This window comes from Marmota marmota, unplaced genomic scaffold (assembly GCF_001458135.2).
Source record: "Marmota marmota marmota unplaced genomic scaffold, marMar, whole genome shotgun sequence".
Lineage (NCBI taxonomy): Eukaryota > Metazoa > Chordata > Mammalia > Rodentia > Sciuridae > Marmota > Marmota marmota.
This window is the reverse complement of record NW_026000185.1, coordinates 21,743,027-21,768,278: the sequence shown is the minus strand read 5'-3', so window position 1 is coordinate 21,768,278 and position 25,252 is coordinate 21,743,027. Positions and strand designations below refer to the sequence as shown.

General features: G+C 40.9%; 1 protein-coding gene and 1 pseudogene across 9 annotated transcripts in view; both read right to left on the bottom strand.

Moving 5' to 3' along the window:
- Itgad (integrin subunit alpha D) overlaps positions 1–15,088 on the bottom strand; it is a 29,277-nt gene extending 14,189 nt beyond the window's left edge. For 5 of the 9 annotated variants that reach the window (XM_015491359.2, XM_048789840.1, XM_048789839.1 and 2 more), the window contains exons 1-10: positions 14,951–15,087; positions 13,091–13,196; positions 10,426–10,529; positions 10,220–10,290; positions 9,981–10,095; positions 6,870–7,000; positions 5,449–5,594; positions 784–937; positions 548–698; positions 291–364 (exon numbers count right to left, since the gene is read on the bottom strand). In XM_015491359.2, coding sequence (XP_015346845.1) covers positions 291–364; positions 548–698; positions 784–937; positions 5,449–5,594; positions 6,870–7,000; positions 9,981–10,095; positions 10,220–10,290; positions 10,426–10,529; positions 13,091–13,196; positions 14,951–14,996 — 1,098 coding nt within the window. In that variant the 5' untranslated portion in view covers positions 14,997–15,087. Of the gene's footprint in view, positions 1–290; positions 365–547; positions 699–783; positions 938–5,448; positions 5,595–6,869; positions 7,001–9,980; positions 10,096–10,219; positions 10,291–10,425; positions 10,530–13,090; positions 13,197–14,950 lie in introns of all 9 variants that reach the window. The other 4 variants (XR_007342729.1, XM_048789842.1, XM_048789843.1 and 1 more) reach the window with 2 other exon arrangements.
- A 6,783-nt stretch (positions 15,089–21,871) lies between these two features.
- On the bottom strand, positions 21,872–24,738 carry LOC107147168 (annotated as a pseudogene).
- Between the last annotated feature and the right edge of the window lie 514 nt (positions 24,739–25,252).

Below are 25,252 nucleotides of genomic sequence, written 5' to 3'. Positions count from 1 at the left end.
TTTTTTAATCATTCAGCCTCTTCTGACCACCTTTCTTTTCCTACCCCAACAGCACAGTCCAAAACTCTTTTGTCTGTATTCTCTGCCCACAAGAATATGCCCTCCAAGAGTATAGAAGCCCTGAATTTCCTCTTCTAGCACCAAATGCACTGCCTGATGTTCTCCCTGATCTGACAGTGAACTTGAGGACCAGATCTGCTTCTTATTTACTTTTGGGTTCCAGCTCCCAGCCCAGGGCTGGCCCAGAGCTGATGCTTGAGACCTGTTTATCAAGTACACACTGTACCCACCATTGTGAGCACTGAACTGAAGCCTTCTTGTGACATCTCATGCTGAAAGGAGCTACTTGTCCTCGATTGGGTTCCTGTAGGGAAACAGGTTCTTCAAAGCCATGAGATCATGAAGCTTCAAAGCAGAAGGAAGAGATCATAGGCTTGTGACTCAGATTCTAGGGATTAATTTGGGGTTAGTTGTAAACAGGGATGCACTGTCAAGACTACAAGGGACAACTGGGTGGGGAACCCCTTCAACTCCAATGCTCAAGTACCTTCGACTGCAAAGATCTTCTCCTGAAGCTGCTTCTGGATGCTGCTGAGTGCTGCAAAGTTGTCCACCTCAAACACATGTTCCTGAGGGGGTACTGAGCCAATGGTGCTCAGTTCTTGTCTGGCACTGGGCTCCTGGAAAGCATCTCCCACCTGCAGCAGAGAGGTAGCTGAGGAGGAGGAACCCACTGGCCTTTACTAGGCTGAGTCTGAGGGAGCAATGTAGAAGAGGCCATACCCCAATGGCATAGCGGATAATGCCAGCTTTCTCTGCCTGGGGAATGACATCATGGTATTCCAGGGGGTCTCTATACTTCTGCCCATCTGTGATGACAATGAGGATCTTCTTGGCACGTTTTCGGGCCCCATTCTTGCTATGAAATAGCTCTCTCCTGTCAGCAAGGAAAGGGAAATGACTCTACTGAGATATGATTGATTATGAAAAGATATCATTAGCACAAGAAGCTCATCTGGAAAAACTGGGGAGTCCTGACCCCAGGACATGCCAGACTCCATCAGGCATGTTAAGGAAATGATTCAGTCTTTTTTTAAAAAAAATACTGGCAATAATTAGTAAGCCCAATAATAAGAGTACTCATATAATTTTTTTCTTAAAATTCTATTACTGAACTTCAGTCCCAGCAGGCAGTATGGTTCAAAGTGGAAGCTCTGGAGTCAGACATGTTTTGAGTAAATTATTGAACCTCTGAACCTCCGCTTCTTTCTGTACCAGATGAGAGTACAGAACCACAGCTGGTTCTCCTCCCACAGTGAACCTGGCCTGGCTTGTGACTCACTTTCAATAGTAGCATGCAGTAAGAGTAACACTATGACATTGGTGAGCCTAAAAATCCTTCATATCTTTTGCTTTTGCACTTTGGGGAGTCCTGAGCCACAGTGAGAGAAGTCTGGCTACCCTTTTGGAGGTACCTTATGGAGTGGTCACAAGGAAGGAGACCACAGAAGGGGCCCACTTGCCCCAACTGAACCCAACTGTCCCGCCAATCCTTCCTAGGCACCAGACATATGAAGGAAGCTCTCAAGAGCCCAGTCTCAGACATCTGACCACAGCCCCACAAGAGACCCTAAACAAGAGCAGCAGAGGAGGCAGCCAGCCTCATCCCTGGGATTGTGAAAAATCATAAAAGGGTTGTTACTGAAGCCACTATATTTGTTAATGTATTGTTAAGCAACAGTAGATAACTGAAGGAAATAGTGTCAGGTTTTTTGGAAGTATAAAGGAGGTCAGCCTTTATAACAGTGAATGGCCTACAGGTAACCATTAGTTAGATAATAGCTATAAAAATGTTAAAAATGTACATATATGTTCATATAGCTTTATAAGCTCAGAACGAACACACCCACACGCACATGCACACACAGGCTAAACAATAAACACATGCTAAATGTAATACTGGAAACCATCTAAATGCCCAACATTAGGGAAAGGATTTAGGAGATCATGACCTAGTTCCTTTTTTGAAAGATAAACATCCTTTTCAAATGAAAACTGTGATAAAATGTGAAACCGGTTATATGACCTGGATTTTTTTAAAAACAAGATGAAAATAGTTTCTGGGGCTGGGGTTGTGGCTCAGTGGTAAAGCGCTTGCTTTATAAAGGAGGTCAGCCTTTACAAGAGTGTGAGACACTGGGTTCGATTCTCAGGACTACATATAAATAAGTAAATGAAATAAAGGTCCATCAACAACTAAAAAAAGAAAATAGTTTCTTCCCTTATTGGAACTAAATAGAAAAATTCTGAATAAAGACAAGGATGGAAATTACCCTTTGCCAGGCAGGTGGGATTTATTTATCCCTCTCATTGCTAAAAAAAGTGAAATAAAAATTAAAAAAAAAAAACTATAAGGTGGTCAACTAGAGAGACTGTGGATAAAAATTCTTTAAAAAATTTTCTTAATCTTATCCTCATTTTGTCTTTTTTGTAATGAAACTTACTCCTTGGTATTTACCCAAAAAAACTAAAATCATCATACTATAGTGACACAGGCACATCAATGTTTACAGCAGTGCAGTTCGCAATAGCCAAGTGATGAACCAGCCCGGGTGCCCTTCAACAGGGGAATGCATTAAAAAAAATGGCATTTATATACAATGGAGTTTAACTCAGCCATAAAGAAGAATGAAATTAGGGCATTTGCTGGTAAATGGATGGAACAGGAGAACATCTTACTAAGTGAAATAAACCAGTCTCAGAAAGTCAAGCATTAATATTTTCTTTCATATGCAGAAGTTAGACAAAATAAGGGAAAAGTGAGTGATTCGGTAGAGGAAAGGGATTGAAGGACAGGGAGGAGGGATGGGAGAAGGGGGAACTGCAAAATGAAATTAATCAAATTATACTATGTACACATATGAATATACCATAGTGAATTCTACCTTTATGCATATATACAAAGCATCAATTAATAAAACAGTAAGTGAATAGAAAGAATTGCAGTCGAGTAGAAGAAGGAGAACAGGGAGAGGGAGGAGGGGAGGGAAAGAGGAAGACCTGGGAACTGCAATGTAGCAAATCATATTGCATGCATGTGTGATTATATCAAAATGAACCCCACTGTTACGTATAACTATGTCACAGTCATAAGAACATTTTAAAAGATAAAAAATTAAAAGTAGAAATGAAAAATTCTGTTTATAAAGAGTATTGATAGAGATTATATGGGGGATATTAAGCATTTTTAAGAAAAAGCAGAATACAGAAGAGTTTTTAGGATAAATTTTATGTAATAAAATGTGTTTAGCGGGCACGGTGGTGCACGCCTGTAATCCCAGTGGCTCGGGAGGCTGAGGCAGGAGGATCACAAGCTCAAAGCCAGCCTCAGCAACTATAAAGCACTAAGCAACTCAGCGAGACCCTGTCTAAATAAAATACAAAATAGGGCTGAGGATGTGGCTCAATGGTCAAGTGCCCTTGAGTTAATCCCTGGTACCAAAAAATAAAAAATGTTTTTTAAAAAGACTTTGAAGTTACAACTGTAGCCCGTCACCTATAAAACTTGTTTTACTTTTCTGAATTTCCATTTTATTATTTGTAAATGGTATTTTTAAAAAATATGAAACTGTCAGGTTTATATGTAGTGTGACTGGTAACAATATAATGTTTCTTTCAGTAAATGGTGGATGGTAAATATGGTGGTAGCATTAATTGCAGTAGTGGTAATATAAAGTTGTTAATATAATACACAGCTATGACCCGAAACAATATCAAAAAGAAATAGACCAAACTTTGACTTTAGATGTCTTTGGTGACACAATTATATTTTTTTATTTCTACCATATTTATAGTTTTCTAGAATGGGCACACATCCTATATTAAAAAGCCTTTGACTTAAAATGTAAATTATGAATAGGAACTATATCATGAGAAAAATAAAAAATAATCTATTGCTCATTAAAAAAAAAAAAACAGTTAATATCAGGGAGGACCCAGCAGTAGCTGATCCAGCTCTGAGATGGACTTGGCTCTGGGGAGCAGAGAAACTGCTAGGAAATGCAGTGCACTCTGGGACATGGGGAAGAGGGCTGGACTTGGTTAGAACCATGTCACCTCTGCCTCTTTTACCTTTCCTCCCAGGCCCCACCACTGGAAGAACTTTGAGTGTTAAGGAAGGAACTCAGGGAGGGGACTATTCCTGTGTGACTTTAAATTCACAGAAGTTTGCCTCTTGGTTGTCCAGTTCCAAAGGGTCAGTGTCCAAGGCAGAAGAACCACCCATAAGCAAGGAGGTTACATTTGTCTGCAGCATATCTTATTTGGGATGATTCCCACCACATTCCAGCACCAAACCCAGCACAGCACTCAGAGGTGTGCAGGAAACCAAGGACTCAAAACATTCAGACCAGCTCCTTCCCACAAGAACCACATCCTCTTCTTTCTAGCTCCACCTTTTAAGTCATTTTCAACATGGACCACCTGACTCCTGTGTGGGCAGGTACAGAATAAGTGTCCTGTTAACACAGGGCATGCATGGATGAGAAGAGAGGAGATGGAAGGAGGTTAGTGGGAAGAAAGATACAAAAAAGACACTTGTCACTGCCTGTTAGGTAAAGAGGAGCGGTGCCATTCTCTGGATTAAAAACCTCAGCCATTTATTTAGCACCTCCTTGTATACCCAGGACCAAGACCCTAACATTAGGATCTCATTTAATTCTTGCAGACTAGTTGTGAGTTTATGCCGTAGTCCGGCTGGGTTAAATAACCGAGAGGTGACAAGCAACTTGAAGGTTGAATCGGGAACTACTTTATTGTGAGTGAACTCAGCAGGAACTGAGCGAGAACTCAAAGTAGCGGGCACCTGAGATAGCAGGAGCCGCTTCTCTGCCGGACAGCAGAGGTATATATACTTAACTAATTACACACAGCTTAACTCAATTAACATAAACTAGATACAGCAGTCAACCAATAAGGAATCCTCATCATCTTAATGGCTCACTGGCGTTGCTTCACAGACCACTCCTCCTGGCAAAGTGCCAGGCGCCATCTTGACTTGATTTCAGCCCTCAACAAGTTTACCCTTTTTTAACATTTTATTGGTAGTTAGAGTCAATGACTCCCAAATCAGACAAGTAGCAAGCAAGGGAATCCAGATGTATCTGAATCAAAGCCCATGCCCCTGGATGCCCCAGGTGGGCTGCCAGAGTTCAGCATCTCCAAAACCAGACAAAGGGGAAACTCAGCTATAGAGAAATCTAGTCCCATATAGGGGAAACCTAGCACTGAGGGGCCAGGGGCACTCCAGGGAGGACTCTGCTACAGCCCCCACACTCTCCTTTAACCTCTTTCTTCAGAGCTTCCCACAGCCTGAGGTGAGCTGTGCTGACTCAGCATTAGGAAGTGATATGGCAGCCACATCCAGGGACAGCAAGGGGGGTTGCTTACACCACTTTCTGGATGCCCGTCGCCGTGAACGTCAGGCCTTTCTTTTGGATGATGGGATCCACCAGGCTCCGAGGGCTCAAACCATTCTGGAATTCGGTGAAGGTGAAGTGAGTCTCCATGAGGTTTGAGTACTGCATCAGAGAAAACTGCAGAGACCAAGGCAGAGGGCCCAGGGATCAGAGCTTGTTGTGGGTTACCCTTGGTGTTATTTTTAGTGAATGACTTTTTATCTCAGAAAAACTTTGGATTTACAAATCGTTCCCATATATTTTAGGCCCTACAAATAATGTAATGAAACACAGGGTAGGGGGACAATTGCTCTAAAGACACAAAAAGAAAACTGGGAAAATCAAAATTAAATAATGCTTCTTTCATGATTTACAAAGAATAGCCATGCCAAAGATAATATTTGTTAAACTTACATTAAAAAATGTATAACACGTGAAATCAATTTAGATATTTCCTCTCTTTCTAAGAATTTGTATTTACATACAAATTAGTTACTAGAAAGTAATAAAGAAGTCATGAGTTATACATAAAACATAATGAAGAAAGTACCACTCACTTGGCTGAGTTACCTTCAGCCAAACTTCACAGCAGAATTATTTTTGTTTTATTTTATTTCCTTTATTTTTACAGTACCAGGGATTGAACTGAGGGCTTCTCACATGCTAGGTGATCACTCTACCTCTGAGCTACATTTCCAGCCCTTTTTCAAGTTTAGTTTGAAACAGGTCCTTGCTAAATTGACCAGGCTGGCCTCAAACTTGCCATCCTCCTACCTTAGCCTCCTGAGTAGCTGGGATTATAGACACATGCCACCATGCACAGCTCAAAATTATTATTTTTATGTTCTTTAAATGTTTTTTTTTCTTGGGTTTTTGTTTGTTTGTTGATACTAGGAATTGAACCCAGAGGTACTTTACTGCTAGACTATATCCCCAGTTGGTTTTCATTTTTTATTTTTGAGACAGAGTCTCACTAAGTTGTTAAGGGTCTTTCTAAGTTGCCAAGTTTGGCCTAGAACTTGTGATCCTCCTGTCTCAGCATCTCAAATCACTGGGATTTCAGACATGCACCACTGTACACAGCTTCCTTTCAATGATTTTTTTTTCTTTTAAAAAAATTTGTTCTTTTTAGATATACCTGACAGTAGAGTATATTTTGACATATTATACATGTATGGAGTATGTCTTATTCTAGTTAGGATCTCATTCTTGTAGTTTTTAAACAACATGTGGTATACAGATACATATTAAATGCCATTGGTCAGACTCAAATTGGCCCTGCACTGGGACCTTGACCCTGGCCCTAGCCTCATCATGACACAGCTCCATGAGCCATCCCACCCCCAGTGATGCCAGGCCCACTTCCCAGGTCTGTCTTGCTCCCCTAATCAGGTCTCAGTGCCCAGTATTTACCAGAGTGTTGGTGCCCTGAAACTGGTCCATCACAGCTCTGACAAAGTCCTTCATCTGGTTAAAGTCACTTTCATGAATGCTACCAGAGCCGTCAATTAGGAAGACAATGTCCATCTCTTGATTTGGACACTCTGCAGAGAGGGAAGAGGAATCAAAGATGCTTGTGCAAGCCCCTTAATCTCCTGGGGCCCAGAATCCCTTCCCACTCAACAGAGTCAGGAGGCTGGGCATGGCATTCCCACCCAGTTTCCAACCCCTCCGAAAAGACCCCAATCTGTTACTCCAGTTTCTTCTCCCCTCAATGGAGCCCCTGTTGCTCCCCTCCTTCCACATGACCTGGAAAAGAGGAGGTAGAGAGGATAGAGCTCCATATTCATTCAGTCAGTAAACACATGCTCTAGGGATGTCATTAGAGAACATGGGGAGGCAGTTTATCAAAGTGGTTCAAAGTACACATTCTGGAGCCAGGGCACCTGCCTGGCCCTGCATCCCTGCTCTCCTGCTTATTAGTAGGTGATTCAGGCAAATTGGTTCATCTCTCTGGGCTTCCAATTTTCCTGTCTGTAAATAGTGCCTATCACATGTGATAACTGCAAGAATAAAACTAATTACTATGTATATAAAGTGCTTAAGATAGGGTCTGGCCCTCTGTAAGTGTTGCTGTTATTACTATCATCACTGTGTGCTGGGCATTTTCAAGGCCTGTTGGATACACTTATGGTGGATCCTGCTGTGTGCCACCCAGGCCCACCCCACTTCAAGACTGAAGCACTCCTTTCTAGCTACGGGGCTGCCAATTCTCTCAGCTGAGGTCCTTCCTAGGAATCACCTGAGCAGAAGGGAATGGCCTTGCCTGGGATTACACCTTCCTACACTGGGGGCAACCCACATCCATGCTCTCCAGGAGTGGGCTAAGGCCTCTGTTAGAATTGCATCGCTCTCCATCCTGTCTCAACCCAGTCCTTTCACAGGTATTGCTCCAGAACATTCCCAAATGAAACTTAGGAGTCTATTTCTGGGGAAATCTGACCTTGAGATCCTAGTTTAAAAGGCATCATCTATGCTCTAGTGGAGTTCACACTATAACGGGAAAGACATGCCACACGCAGAGAAACAAATAAGACATTTTAGATTGCCCTGCACTCATGCAGGGGTTCATGTCCTGTGTGTAAGACCCAGTTGGTGCCTCCACCAACACCCACATCCTGTGTCTCTATTGGGGTGTTAGAAGAGTGGGCTATCACAGCACTGAGGTGTGAAGCCTGTACCACAGAGCAGCAGTAACTGCCTCCTGCCCTCTACTGTAAAACAGTCTTTTCTTCTCTCCCTGCCCTGCCCCTACCCCACCTGCTCCACTGCCTGTTGCTTTAAGGATGCTGAAGAGAAGTGGAAGATCACTTCCCTTCCTGCTTCTTTGATGACTAGAAAATCTAATCATCCACACAGCAAACTGAGAATCCCTCAGGTGACCCCTCCTTCACCCATACCTTGCAATCATCACCCTTGTCCTTTATCAAACAAGCAAGCTTTAATCACAATATCTCTCCTGTTTCCTGCTCCTCCTACTGTATCCACAGGGCTTCCAACAGCTGGTTGGATGGAGCTGAGCACCTTTTGAAAAAGGTCTAAGGCAGTCAGCAATGTTGGCTCAAGCTCTGAGCTCTGCCTCTTTCTACTGGTGGGAACTCATCTCTCTGAATCTGTGTTTTTACCTGTTAAATGGGAATCATCCAGTCTACCACCCAGGGATCTTGTAAGGATGTAATAAGATGATGTCTATCAGGAACCATGGACTTCCTGGTACTCTGGTGGTACTCAGTGGACCTCAGTGAACCTTTCCATCTCTACCCAAACCTGCCTTGCTGTGCCAGGTTTCTGATCCTATGTTCATTTTCATTAGGTATTTCACACTAGGAGTTCCAGAAACATCTGTGAGAAGACAGCTATTTCCTCATGTTTAAATGCCACATGACCTATCTCTGGCTTCACAGACATCTCAGACTGGACATGGTCCCCCTCCCCAAGGCCCCTGGACAACCCTCTTCCATTCTGTCTCCTGTATAGATTTTTTTTCTCACAATTTGGTTTCAGTATATTTCTTCTGTTGCTTAATTTTTGGTGAAAAGCCCACCACAAAACCATGCCTGGCTTTGTGTCTTCTCTAATCTAAAGCATTGTTCTCAGTCAGCATCCTGAGTAGCCGCTGGAATTCCTGATTGTATCACAGATGAGGAAGTTTATCTGTATCCTCCTCTTAGTCCTAAGATAAGAGTCCTCAGCTTGAAGATGATCATAAGAGCTATTACATATTTATTATGTGCCAGGCAGGGATCTAGGTACCTTATATACATTAAATCCTTTAATCTTTATAATCAACATGATTATTATATTTTAATATTTATTTATTTATTTATTTATTTATGTGGTGCTGAGGATTGAACCCAGTGCCTCATGCATGCTAGGCAAGTGCTCTACCACTGAGCCATGACCTTATCCCTACAATCACCATGATTATTAAGCATCATTTTACCAGTGAGGAAACTGAAGCATAGAAATTAAACTGTTGCACATGGACGTGGAAAATTTAAACTTGGTTACCACCATTATGCAGACTGACTCTCAGAGAGATGCTGCTGTCATGGCCAAGGTCCCACTCTGTGGAAGACATTGACACTGATAAAATTGTCCATCACACTTCTCAAAACTCTGACATTTGCTCCCCTTACAGGGGAAGAGTTCCTTTGGAGAATCCTGGCAGTGCAGCAGGGAACCATCCAGAACTGCCTCTTCATGGATTTCTCATCCTTACTGCATGTTTTTACCATCTAAGGCCTTTTATCTGAAATCCAAGAAGTGTCCATACACCTGTCGGCAACTGTAAGACCCTCAGACCTCCCACAGTCAATGCATGGGCTTCTCTCCCTTCATTAGACCTTTTCCCCCTCTACCAGCTGAGGCCTCCCACCCTCTTGGACCTGCTGAGCCTCTGCTTAGCCACACACAGTCCTCCAGGAGAAGAACATGGGCACAGAGGGCTAAGAAGGCTTCATGCTCCACCCACTCCTCAATGCCAGCATGTCTTCAGAGAATCCCTGTCTCCAAGAGACCTACCTGGCAGGGCAACTGGGACTGTCCGGATGATCTGCATATGGGAGCCCAAAAGGAGGCAGGAGCCTTTTGCATACATGTTCTCCCCACAAGCTCTGTGCACAGTTGGGCCACAGGCCTGGAGATAGAGACCTGTGAGTAGCAGGCCTCCAGTCCCCCTCCTTCTCCCCTCCTCTCTGCCCCAGCCTCCCCCAGCCCCTGCTTCTCCCTTCGTAACCCTCCTGTGACCCAGAGCAACTCACCAGCAGCCAGGAGCCATTACTGGAGGCTGCCAGGGAGAGGCCCAAGGACATGTTCACAGCCTCTGGTGCGACTGAGAGGACAGATACACATGGTTACACTCAACAGCATACCTTCATTTAGGGGGAGAGCCTGGGCTGGAAGCTGCTGAGGGGGGATGCTTGGGCCTAGGAGAGTGGAGGGTCCCGATATCAGGGTCATCACTCACTGTGTAATGAGATGGGTTGGCATGTGCCGTTGACAAACGTACAGTCGTATAACTGTCCTGTTTGGTTAACCGCCACCACCTCCAGGGGGGCTCCTACCACAAGCCTAGAGGTATAACCATGAAAGAGTAGAAGGAGGTGTGAGAATGGCAGATTGGAAGCAAGGAGGTATCTTGCAAAGAGGAAGTGAGACTTTGTGAGGGAAGTTCTTGGTATTTGCTTCTTGAGCGGCAGTTCAAAAATCAGGGCCTGAGTTTAACTACAAATGCTAAGGACCATGCTGGGGTTTTCGTTTGATTTTCAGTATGCACACATAAAAATATTTATGTATTTTGGATATATAAATGTTTTGGACTTTTACAACATTTACCTACCTGCCCCCCACCTGCCCCTTGAAAAACTATCTGAAAATAAAACTGACATTTCCCAAATACTGGTAAGTACATTGTGTTTTTGAGATGCTATCATTTTGAACCACCCCCAAATAATCACCTCAAGTTAAATGGAACAATTTCATGAAGCCACACGTTTTAAAAAAAAAAAAAGTTGATTTTTCAAACAATTGAACTAATTTAAACACAATGTAAACAATTTAGATTGGGTGCACAATTTATAGGAGCTATATCAGAATCCATATCCACATCTATTATCATATTCATGCAAATATTTTATTTGCAAAATTCCCTAAGAAAATTTTTTTAAATTTTGGAAACATCACTACCAACAACTTCCCCACCCAGAGGAGAAAACTAGACAAAATACTGGGGTATTTTAATTAGCTGAGCAAGGCTTAGTTAAATGGACAGTTTTAGGGTTCCTTTAGGAGAGCTGTTTCTTCACAGAAAGTCACAATTCCTTTGCATCATGACTCATTGAATATCTAAAACTTTTCAGATGAAAACCTAACAGATGGCCAGAGGAGTAGCAGCTTTGGATCTGAAGCTGCTGGCATAAATGCAGAACAAGCATTAGTCTAAACTGTCAACCTGCAAGTATTTTCTTTATCCAACCCATTCCTTACAGGTGCACTCAATTTTTTAAATATTTGGATTATAATTCAACAGAAGCCAGGAAGAACAATAACTTTGTAGTAATTAGAATATCATCAACTATTTAATGTTTATTGATATTGTTTGGTAAATAATAATATTGGTAATTAATATTGGTAAATAATAATCAGTGTTGTAATCCCTTTTTATTAATAGGGTCTGAAAACAATTTAGTGGTGATGAAAGCTGGAACAGTGATTACATTTGTTGAGTGGTTAGGAGGGGCAGGACCGGGGGAAGGCCAGATCTAAGTGGTAGTTACCCAAGTATACACAAGCATAAAAATATCATTGAGTTGGGGCCAGGCATGGTGGAGCATGCCGGTAATCCCAGTGGCTCGGGAGGCTAAGGCAGGAGAATCACAAGTTCAAAGCCTGCCTCAGCAACCGCAAGGTACTAAGCAACTCAGTGAGACCCTGTCTCTAAATAAAATACAAAATGGGGCTGGGGATGTAGTTTAGTGGTCAAGTGCCCCTGAGTTCAATCCCCAGTATCTCCCCCCCAAAAATATCATTGAATTGGAACCTTCAGATTTATGCACTTTGGTGTATGCATCACATCTCTAAGATAGATAGATATCTAGATAAATAAAATCCCTGTACCTAGCACCTGAAACTTGCTTCTATCTCCCCAGCCTTGTGGCTGGGTGAGGAAGCGGGAGGGATGTTCATTTAGAACCCAGTGACCTCTGAAACTCAATCAAAAACCTGTCCTCTCTGGCTCTCAGCCAACACCACCTCCTCTGTGGGCCTCCTGGAATTCCCCTCCTGGGTTTGCTCTCTCCCCTCTTGGCCTTCCCATGCTTTTGTCACACCTGCATCACATGGTGACTTGAACTCCTTGGGTCCCCATCTTTGGAACAAGAGAATGGAACTCCTGGGGGGCAGGGATAGTACATAATTTATGGGTCCCAATGCAAGATGAAAATGTGGAGCCTCTTGGGGTTGAGAAGAGCTTTGTCCATTTTTCTGTTTCTCTCCCCCCCACCCCCTTTTCTTCCTCCCTCCCTCTCTGGTACATTCTATTTTCTATTTAGTGTCACACTCCCTCAAGCTCCAGGATATTTACCAGGCGAAGGCACCCAATTCTGACCTTGTCCAGCTCATGCCAGGGGAGGAGGGCACCAGCAGTCACTGGACAGGGGTAAGGGAGCAGGCAGCTGAAATTCCTTCCAAGGAGGTGGTGGAAGGTGGACTGCTCATAAGGTGAGGACCCTAAACCCCTAACACATCTCCACCCTCCCATCAGACTTTACTTAGAAAATATATATCTACAAACATAAAGTCATTAAGAATTTCAAGAGCCTGAGAGCAGATCATCAAACTCCCAGTTTAATGAGTATGGGCATTGTGCAACTACACAGTTTGCCCGCCAAGAAGCTGCCCTATCTGGACAGCAGGTTCAAGGCTTTCCTCTCAAGGATGGATCTTTCCTAAGGTTTTGTGGCCCTTCCTGGGATTGTGATAATACATATGGTGGTGTCAGAGGCCTCAGAAGAGACATGGGAAGACTCCTCACCCAGGCCACCCTTCCTCCAGGACAACTCTTAGGATGCCATGGGCAGCCATCTTCCTACAGGACCCAATGGAATGGCGGTGGGGAAGTGAGCAGGGCTTACCGAGATCCACCAAACTGCACCACGGTCTGCCCAAAGCCAGTTGCATTCTCGCTGAAGACTGTGGGCTTCTCCACATACAAGTTGAATCCATGATAAGAAGCCAGGACTGAGGAATACACAGAGTAGGGACTTGGAGGTGATTCTAAAAGCCTCATCCTCTCTGTCTTCCTGGACTCTTGATATCCCACCCCACTCCAACTTGGTTCTCACCTGCCCAGGAGGACCAAGCCACTCCTTCTACTGTGCCTACTGATTTGCCATCTGCGTGGTTCCCAACCCTCTCCCTACCTCAAAAATGATCAAACCTCGAAGCAAAGGACAACAATCTGAGGAAATACTCCCTCAAAGTTACTTCAAAGGGTATCCAGGATCTGAAATTGCCAATTGCTTCCTGGTATGTTAGATCACGAATGTCCCTTAAAAATAAGGTGCCCATAAAATTTATTGTCTAAAATGGGACCTTCTGAGAGTAAAAGGGACACCATTAACAACGTGACAGGGACTTCTCCAAGGCATACGGGCACCCTCCATAAAGACTATCCTGTTCTATCTTCTCATTACACAGAGACCCCAAGAACCAGATGGGGAACAGACTTAGAAGTTTGTGATTAATTATTTGTAATTGTGTGTTTCTCGTGTCCCCTCTCTCAGTGCCACATGAGGAAAAGATTTTTTTTCTTGTTTTTCAGTGTTTGGCATAGTGCCTTTCACAGCTGTCCAATTCCTATTTGTTCACTGATTCTATAGCACAAGTCACTGGCATAGCCAGGATCCCAACCTGCTCTCCCAATCCTCAACTGGTCACAATCCCTTTGCTGGTGGCTAAGCTCCAAAGCATCAGGAGGTGACCCCTAGATCAATAGGTTTTTTCTTACTCCCAAGCAGCCATCTTTCTTTCCCATTTTTCTAGAATTTCCATTTGTCTCTGGATTGAGGAGTCAACTCCAATCCCAAGAATAGGGGAATTCTTAGAGGGATAAGTGTCTGGCGAGGTGGTGACAGAGAGATACCTGAACGCTGGGATTCTGGGAAGAGACCAAATGTTTAGGGAGTCAGGACACTACTGTGGCCACAGGCAAAGAAGCCTCACATTCCATACCTTCCTTCCTCAAGTTATTCTGTTTCTGAGCCTGAAAGAAGTTCTTAATATGTAACAAGTGGGAAGATATCAAGAGGCACAGAGTCGAGTGCCTCATGGATTAGGCAGGTAACTTCAGTAAGTGAAGTGGGGTAGAAGTGAGCACAAGGGAATAATGATCCTTTAGAGCTTGTGCCTTTTCTAAGGGGGGGCAGCCATTACCAGGATCTAGTTACAAGAACTGCCAGGCCTTTCAATTTCTAAAGAGAAGATGGAAATCTTGAGTTTTTGTGTGAGATCTCATTTTTAAATGACATATGAATATGGTCCTGACAGTTGTCAAATTGCGTACTATATTCTCAACAGGATAGCATGTCTGAAATCAGGACTTGGGGGAAAATCAGGCCCAGAGAGATAGTATCCTGACCACCTCCCTGGTGGTTTCTATGGCCTTTCTCTCCCAGAACTATGCTAGGGCAGACTTCTCTTCCTTACACACCACCCACACCAGGGCCTCCACAAATGGGGAGCAGAAAGGCCTTGGAAAATACAGCTAACTGGAGAGATGTTCATTCTCCACTGAGCATAACTCATAAGCCCATTTCCCCTCACCTTCATTCGGGTCATATTTCTCCAAATTCCAAGCAACCTCTCCTCCCAACACCATTCCCTTCGCAACTCATGTGAACTGTAAGAACTGTACGCCAGCCCCCAACCCGTCCTACAGGAGACACATACAGCTCCACAGAGTTTCTCCCCAGTCCTGAAAGCCCCAAACTCACCACTCAGGAGAAGCAAAACTCTGAAAACCATCACTGAACAGCACATTGACTGGGAAGTGAAGTGCAGGACAACAGAGCACTGAAGGGGTTCAGCCTCCTGGGGGGTTGTTAAAATAATGACTCAGGCCCTCAAAGGGGTGGGAGGAGGAGCAAGTGGGGAAGAGGATCTTGGTTAATCATAGAACAGACCTGGGGCAGAGGCCAAAGACAATCTGGGAAAAAAAAAATGCCTCTTACTCTCCCCACCACCACCACCTACAGGGTTCTGACTTCTTTCTTTCAGAAGACCACCCTCCCCTAGCTCTCTGGGGCTTCCTGGGGCTGCACATAAGTAGAAGGGAAGGAAGCTGGATAGGTAGCAGTAGAGGCCCCAACACAGCGATGGGAGCATGAAGTGTGGGGTACCACCCCAGAATGTCAAGGGCTTGGGGAGGTGGAGGTAGCCTCCCCTAAGTCAAGGTGTTGGTTAAAAAGCAGGCCCCCACAAGAGGAGGATGGATGACCAAAATGTTATATAACTTCATGCAGTGGACTCAGCAGTAGTAGAAACAGACTAGAGAAGTAGGCAACCACATAAATGAACTCAGTTTCATCTTAAATGAAAGACAGAAGAATGCATAATGAACACCAGGCAAAAATTAATCTATGAAGAAGAGCTATTGACTCTGTTGGGATAGGGACTATTTAACATTTCTTAAACTTATCATTCAACACTTCATATTTTAATATTTGCTTAATTGGTGAGGAGCTTGACAAGTAGATAAATGAGTGGTTGTTATTTATTCTGTATGATTTTATGCCTATTCAAAATATTCTGCAATTAAGCATAAATAAGTAAATGTTTCTCAAAAACATGAAAAAAGCATCCTATGTAGGAAAGCCCAGGAACATATGACCCAGAAAATAATACCAAGAATTGATAAATGGGATGGTGTCAAACTTAAAAACTTTTGCACAGCAAAGGAAACAACAGTGCAAAGAGAGAACCTACAGAATGAGAGAAAATCTTTGACAGCTACTCTTGTGACAGAGGATTACTAGCTAGAATATGTAAAAAACTCAAAAAAACTCAACACCAAAAAAAAAATTCATTCAATAAATGGGCAAATGAACTAAACAGATACTTCTCAAAAGAATAAGTATAAATAGCCAACAATTATATGGAAAAAAAATGTTCAACATCTCAACCCATCAGAAAAATCAAAACTCCAGTTAGAAATGAGAATCATGAGGCTGGGGTTGTGGCTCAGCAGTAAAGTGCTCACCTAGCATATGCGAGGCACTGGGTTCGATCCTCAGCACCACATAAAAATAAATAAATAAAATAAAGGTATTGAGTCCAACTACAACTAAAAAAATATTTTTTAAAAAATGTGAATCACTCCAGTTAGAATGGCAATCATCAAGAAGACAACAGTTAATGCTGGTGAGGCTATGGGGGGAAAGAAACACTAATATACTGTTGGTAGGATGATAAATTGTTTCAGCCACTGTGGAGACCAGTGGAGGCTCCTCAAAAGATCAGACACAGAAACCACCTTATGACCATGATACCATTCCTCAGTATTTAACCACAGAATTAAGGTCAGCATACATGCACACACAGGTTTATAATGGCACAATTCATAATAGCCAAGTCTGGAAAGTGCCTAAGTGTTTTTAAACTGATAAATGGGTAGAGAAAATGTGGTATATATACAAACTAGAGCTTTATTCAACCACAAAGAGGAACAAAATTATGTCATTTGCATGAAAATGGTTGAAAGAGGAGAGTACCATATTAAGAAAAATAAGCCAGATTCAGGTCAAGAGTCATATGTTTTCTCACATATGTGGAAACTAGAGATCTTGTGAAAATAGAAAGGAGACCAGTCCAGCAAAGTAAGGGGACCAGAGGAAGGGAGAAGGGGTAGGCGAGTGGAGGTAATGGGGATTGAAATTGATCAAACTATATTATGTGCATGTACAAATATGCCGTCTTGAAAAACAATGCACCAACTTGGAAAAAAAAAAGCTCAGAAACACACTAAAGATTAAAATATGACAGACCCTGGGTACAATCCCCAGCACAAAAGATTTATTAATTTATTTGTTTATACATAGACACACACGCGCGCGCACACACACGACAGAATCTCCACCTATGGCATAAATTATTTTGTGTTATAAGTGACAGTTATTTAAAACGTAGATTTTCAAGAATAAACAATATAAAACTTTTCTAAACAAAAAAAAATTACTTAAATTTACTCAAGCTAATGCTTAATGGACAGAAAAAAAATAATTCTGACATATGGACAGTGCCCTTGGAGGACACTAGGCCAAGGACGGTGATTACTGACTTTGAGGCTGATTTACTTACTTCCTTGCAAAGGCTGTCAAGCCAGGTTGAAAGGCAGCTTTCTCCCTCTCGTACTGAGCGACCTGCAGCACCTTGTCGTCTGTTCAGTGAGTTTGTGAACTTCTCTCTGTATTTGGAACCACAAAATAACTTTTTTGATGATTCTGTTTAATGCAAAAATTTAAAGGTCTTTTCGTTTCCTCCATTTTCTTCACATCTTATCTTTCAGACACAATCTTGAATGGTATCACGTTTCATACATAATCATTAATTTTGGACTTCCTTTCACAAATTATGCTTGAGGCCAAAGTTTTGCTGATTTCAACAATTGCTAAAGCTTCCAACTTTGCCTCAATTTTATTATCACTTGTCTCAGCAAAAGTTATTTGTTTTCCCACTCATTTTTAGAGAACAATAAGGGCAGAATGCAATAAGATTCAAACTTATAAACACCATGCACTGCCATGAAGACATCTTCCTTCCAGGCCCAGTTTCAGAGCTGCCAAGGCTCCCAAAGCTGTGGTGATGTTTCCCAAGTTCAGGGCATCCTCAGAGGATTTCCCAGGATCTCTATAACTACAAGAATCACCAATTGTCAATAACTTTTTAAAAGTTATTTCTAAAAAATAATCAAACCACATATCTCATAATCTTAAATCAGTGTGAGGAAGTATATTTGTTTTTCATAACTTTTTACCAGAATGACCCAGGCCTGCCCCAGTAATGGAGAGCCTGAGTTACAGGTCCTCACAGCTTAAGTGACACTTTCAGTGCTTTGTTTTGCTTCTTTCCTCTTGTCTTTTTGTTTGTTCTTGTTTGTTTTTTAATTGACACATAGTAATTATACATATTGCCAGATGGGATGATGCACACCTGTAATCACAGTGGCACGGGAGACTGAGGCAGGAGGATTATTAGTTCAAAGCCAGCCTCAGCAACTTAGTGAAGCCCTAAGTAATTTAGTAAGACTTTTCTCTAAATAAAATACAAAAAAGGGCTGGGGTTGTGGCTCAGTGATTAAATGCTCTTGGGTTCAATCGTTGGCACCAAAATACACACACACACACACACACATATATTTATGGGGTACAGTCCAATAGCTTGTACAGGTTTAAAATATGTAAATCAGGGAAATTAGCATTTCCATCCCATCAGATACTGTTCATTTCTATGTGTTGGGAACCTATGGAGTCTTCTTTCAGGCTATAGTTACCCTATTCTGCCATAGGACACCAGAATTAATTCCTTCTGTCTAACTAACTGTGTTTTGGTACTTCTCTAATTCCTCTCTATCCCATTTTACCCCTTCCTTTCTCCATTTCTAATGACCACTACTTTTTATTTGTTATTTTTAGTTATACATGACAGTAGAATATATTTTGGCATATTATACATCCATTGAGTATAACTTATTCTAATTAGGATCCTATTCTTTTAAAAAATTTCCTTTTATTTGTTATAATATATTCATACATTCACACAATAAAACAGTATAATTTGATCAATTTAATTCCCAAGTCCCTCCCCTTTCCCTCTCCTCCCTCTCCCTGTTCCCCTTCTTCTATTCTACTGGTCTTCCTTCTTTTTTTTTTTGTTCCAATCAGTCACACATGGCAGCAGAATGCATTTCTACATGTTGTATGCAAATAGAGCACAACTTCCCATTCTTCTGGCTGTCCACAGTGAAGAGTCACACCAATAGTGCAATCATACATGTACATAGGGTAACAATGGCTGTCTCACTCCACCATCCTACCCATGCCTACCACCCCACCCCTCCACTCACTCCCCTCTACACAATCCAAAGTTTCTTCATTCCTCCCCACCCTCCCCCTACGNTATAAGAGACAGTATATATATATATATATTACATTTTCTTTATCATTCATCTGTTGAAGGACACTGAGATTGGTTCCATAGCAGAAGAAATACAAATGGTTAAAAAATATATGAAACAATATTCAACATCTCTAGCAATTAAAGAAGTCAAATTAAAACTACACTGAAATTCCATCTCACTCCAGTCAGAATGGCAATTATAAAGAATACAAGTAACAATAAATGTTGGCAAGGATGTGGGGAGAAAGGTATTCTCATACATTGCTGTTGGGACTGCAAACTGATACAACCACTATGGAAAGCAGTATTAATATTCCTTAGAAAACTTGGAATGAAACTACCATTTGATCCAGTTATCCCACTCCTTGGTCTATACCCAAAGGACTTAAAGGCAGCATACTACCATGACATGGTCACTTCAATGTTTATTGCAGCTCAATTCACAATAATGACCACTTATATTTTTACATGATCAATTATTTTTAGCTTCCATAAATGAATGAGAGTGCAGTATTTGTCTTTCTATGCCCAGCTTATTATTTTTAATCTGATGTCCACTTCCATCCACATTGTGACAAATGACAGGATTTCATTTTTATGACCAAATAAACATTCCATTGTGTATATAAAGCACACTTTCTATTTTAATTCCTTTGTCAATGGATACTTTAGATGATTCCATATTCTGGCTATTATAAATGGTGCTGCAATGAACATGGGAATGCAGGTATAATTATTTTATTTTCTCTGGATATTTACCTAGTAGCAGGGCTGCTACATCTTATGGTTCTCTTGTTAATTTTTTAAGGAACACCCATATTATTTTCAATGTAGCTGTACTGATTTACATTCCCACCAACAGTAAACAAGGGTTCCCCTTTCTCTAAATCCTTGCCAACATTTGTTAGCTTTGGGTTTTTTAAAATAATTTTCCAATGTAACTAGAGTAAGAAGATATACCATTGTGATTGTGATTTGCATTTCCCTAATAATTAGTGATATTGAGCATTTTCCATATATTTGCTGGACAAATATCTCTTCAGATCATTTACCCACTTCCTAATCATATTGTGAGGTTTTTGCTATTGCATTCCATATATATTCTGTATATTAATATTTTGTCAGATGAATAATTTGCAAATATTGTCTCCCATTTGGCAGGTTGTCCGGTTACTCACTTATTCTTTGACTAAACATGAAAATCCTAACTTGCAATCAATCATAGGTCACCAGGAATGGTGCCATGTGTTGACAGCTGTGTATGATAGCTCTGGAGTTTCTGATAAACATGAATCCCTCAGTCATAGAGAAGTTTCTCATATTATATTCAGACCTTCATCAGGTACTAAGTCAATGAGCTTTCTAAAAGGGAGAGGTAAGTTCTGGATTTAGGGATAGTGGTAAATGGACCTTAATCCTGTCTTAGGTCACATTTGATTATGCCCAATGATGTATCATTTGTTATTTGTTTTCCTAATGAGTAAATAACAACTTCAAATCAGGAAAAAGTATGTAACATAATTTCATTTTAATTTAAATGAATTTTAAATTAAGAAATTTCAATAGCCAATCCTAACATCACACAATGCCCAAGCTCTTCTTTGCTGAAGAATTTTTGCCCATAGCTTATTCTTCAAGCAAAGTATTTGCCAGACACTGTGGGAAATCTATTCAACAACCACCAGCCTCACCTCAGCAATTCCTCCTGGCTGGCAGAGCTTCCTCTTATTATTAGGCCTACAAAAAGCAGAAAATCATGTTCTCATACAGTGAGGAAGTGGAATCAATCCTGGAGGAGGGAAACATGAGAATATATTTTTAAAAGTACCTCCTTGATAAAGAGATATGTGGGTAGAAACTTTCCCTCTTTCCTATCTGAGTTATCTGAAAGTATCTGAGAATATAATGCCCAGAGTTATGGCATCCCTCTTGAAACCAAAAGAGAATGGTAAGGACAAAAGCCACACTAATTGCAAATATTGTCTCCCATTAGGCAGGTTGGATGGCTGATGGAAAATTGGATAGAATATGTATTTTTTTTTTTAATTGAGACAGGGTTTCCCTGTGTTACCCCAGCTGGTGCCAAACTCCTGAACTCAAGCAACTCTGCAGCCTCAGACTCCCTAGTAGCTAGGACTAACCACACCTGTCAGAATCTGCATCTTAATGTCATTGTCAAACCAATGAATTAAACAACCTGCACCTTGACCTCTTGTTAAGGAACGGCCCTTTATATGTTCTTATGCATTTTTTTCTCCTGTTACTTGCAGCCAAAAGCAATAATCCAATGTAGGCATTAACTTCACTGTTGTTTTTATAAGCATCTTGGAAATTATGTGACTTGTCCCACTTTTGCTATAAAAGCAACTTTGATTTATGTCACTGTAAGTCTGCTGTCTTTTCTGTAGTTGATAACATTGTCTGATTGTGGATGGGAACGCATCATGTTGCAGTTGTTTTAAGAAATCTTTGTTGCTTTACATCAGAGGTCATTTTGCTTTGTTTGAAAATGACACGAAAACTCTGATAGCTCCGTGCTACTATAATTTGACAAAGTTTCAGAAAGGAAAACAGACTGGGAACAAATACACACCAAAACGAAGAAAATCCAATTTTTAGATGGTACAATAGTTTCTAGATATATTTTAGTTTTTGACTCAAAAATCACTCATGCCAGATTTCATATATTTCTTTTTTTAATATTTATTTTTTAGTTGTAGCTGGACACAATATCTTTATTTTTATTTATGTGGTGCTGAGGATCAAACCCAAGGCCTCGCACATGCTAGGCAAGCGCTCTACCACTGAGCCACAACCCAGTCCCGCATATATTTTTATTCTATGTGTGCATTGGACTCAAAGTCAATGCTGATTTTGATGACATTATTCTAAATTGTAGTAATTGTTATTTTTATTAAAAATTTCAGGGTTTTAATCCATTGGTTCATTTTTGTGATTTGGGGATATAGTACAACACAATAGCACCCCCCAAAATGCAAATGTAATGGATATAAAAAATAACACATAATATTATATGAAATTTATGTCTTGTTGCCTGAATGTTAAACAAGAGCCCTTGCAGTCCTCGGAGCCCATGTGGAAGCTTTAAGAACAAGATTATCTTTTAAAAAAAGAACACAATTATTAAGGGGGCAGCACTATTTCTATTCAAATTGCCAGTTCCAAGTGTTTGAGATCTATGAGGATAAAATCATTTCTTGCTTTATTTTTTCTCCAAAATTTACTACTTAGGAGATCATCAATGGTTTTATGAAACACATTTGGGAAAACACAACTCTTGGCCAGGGGACATTGCACAATAATTGATCATTCTGGGGACTCAAAATTTCAAAATCCAAAGGAATTTTTGACCCTATTATGGTGAATGGAGGATATTTTTGGATGGAGGCAAACTTCCCTTCAGATCTTATGATCAACTGCCTCCTTGTTCTATTCCTATTTGAAACATGTATGGCCCAAGTACCTTGGCGGTGGCAGCACCAGTAGGATCTCTTGAAAGCAGAGAATGGCTTGCCATGTTTTGATCCCCAACTAACTGCCAGGCACCATGGTGAGCTCTATGATGGAAAGGTGGCATGATAAAAGAATGACCTTTTGATTTTAATTCCTTTAGATATATATTGATTAGTGGTATAACCAGATCCAATTTTTTTAAGGAACCCCATAACTGGTTTCCAGAGTGATTATACCAATTTGCAGTCCCGATAGCAATGAATGAGTGTAACTTTTTCCACACATCCTCACCAACATTTATTACTTAAATTAATGTTACTTGTATTCTGGTAACTTGTATCTTGATAATTGCCATTCTGACTGGAGTAAGATGAAACCTCAATGTAGTTTTAATTTGCTAATTGCTAGAGATGTTGAACATTTTTTCATATATTTGTTGACCATTTATATTTCTTTCTTTTTTTTTGTGTGTGTGTGTGTGTGGTAGAAGATCTGACTGCTAGTGTCTTGACTATAGAGGGACTGTTTATATCTTTATTATTTATAGTTGTTGACCAATGTTCTCTGGATGATCAGGAAGCTCTTTGTGCCTCACCCTAATCACTGAAGTAATGAAAGGAGATACCCGCAGCAAGAACTGCAACTGCAAATGCTGCAATCACACCTGTGTTTTGCCGAATTTTCAACATTACTGTAGTTTTAATTGGTTGCTCTAGCTGTTTATCATCTTTGTGTTCCAATGAAGCTTCATTATTCATAGAGCTCATACAAGCTGTGTTGACTTCCTCTGCAATTTCCAAATCTTCTATTTGAACCATATGATCTAACATTTCTATAAAATGGTCTCTGATTTCTTCGGCTGATTCATCACCAAATTTATAATCACATAACTTTACAGTGGATCCAGGAATGGGGACAATGTAGAACTCTTTTTCAGAATCTTTTTTTTTTTTCTGGGATTTCATTCAAAAGCAGGTCCTCAAATAGTATTTCACAACGATCAGCAACTGTGTTCAATATATCTCTCTTCACTGCCTGCATAGCATCTTTAACCTTGGGTTTGTTGCTGTGAATATAAGCTCTGCATTTCACAGAACCCTTAAGGTTTACAGAACCACTGCAGATCTGAACTGTGGCTGTAGATCTGTGGTCTGAATTCAGAAGCAATTGTGTTAGCACTCTCACATCAAAAGAATGACTAGTTGCTTGAGTATTTCCTCTGAAAGATTTTTTCTGTCCTTCTAATAGATCACAATCTTCATCTTTAACTTGTCCATTAATCAAATAAACACCATTTTCTATTTGCTTGGCCCAGCATGTAAGTCCATTCTTTGTAATTTTTTCCAGAGTATAGCTGACAGAAGTAGAAGAAAGTAGAATGTGAATATCAATGTGAATGGTACAATCTAGAGAAAGCCATGAAGTAGACAGTCCACTTTGATACTTCCAATCGGCTGGTCTTGCTGAACTCTTTGGGTCATGGACATCATGACCCAAAATATCGACAAGATATTTTTTTTGTAGATGAGCAAATGTGAAGTATTACTCGTTCTGAGAGCTCCTCCTCTGTGAAATTCCACATTCTTTTTCTATTCATACACTTTTCCATAGCAAATATTAGTCTGCGCAGGGCATTTTGAAAATCATTTGCCAGTTCCAAAGTTGTAATGATAAATACTCCAAGAACTAAAAGTCCCCCTGGATACCTGATTGGCATGTTCTGTGGCCCATTCTTCATCCAAATTATCCAACTTAGCTTTGGAATGTTTGAGGTTCTCATTTTGTTCTTCTTTGGGTGGTGTTCTGTCCTATCAAAAGACCAGAGACAAAAGCTTTTCCTTGGAGACTGATGTTTGAAAGATATTGGCCAACACTCTCTTCTACAATGTAGGTTCTTCCCATTTTTGAGAACTAATTCAACTCCTGTTCTCAGAATGCGTACACTGCCAGATAAATCTTCCGAACCGTCGGTGCACTGAGAAAAGGAGTGAAGTACATGAGCCCCAGCCTCCAGGGGCCAGAATACCCTCTGGTTCTAATTCCACAGCCAATGAATTCATCCGACCATTTATATTTCTTCCTTAGAGAAGTGTCTGTTTATTTCCTTTGCCCATTTATTGATTGGGTTATTTGGGTTTGTTATTGTTGTTGTATTTTTGGGGGGGGGTGTTAAGCTTTTTGAGTTCTTTGTATATCCTGGAAATTAATGCTGTATCTGAGATGCAGGTGGCAAAATTTTTCTCCTATTCTGTAGGCTCTCTTCACACTTGATTATTTCCTTCACTGTGAAGAAGCATTTTAGGGGCTAGGGTTGTGGCTCAGAGGTAGAGCACTTGCCTACCATGCGTGAAGCACTGGGTTCGATCCTCAGCACCACATAAAAATAAAATAAAGATATTATGTTCACCTATATCTGAAAAATAACTATTTTTTAAAAAGAAGCATTTTAGTTTAATACCATCCCATTTATTGATTTTGGGGGAGAGAGGAAGAATTCATTGTATTAGACAAAGGGAATGAAGGGGAGGGAGGGGGGGTAAAAATAGGAAAGACAGTGGAATGAATCTGACATAACTTTTTTATGTACATATATGAATACACTACAGTGAATCTCAGCATCACATACATCCACAAGACTGGGATCCTAA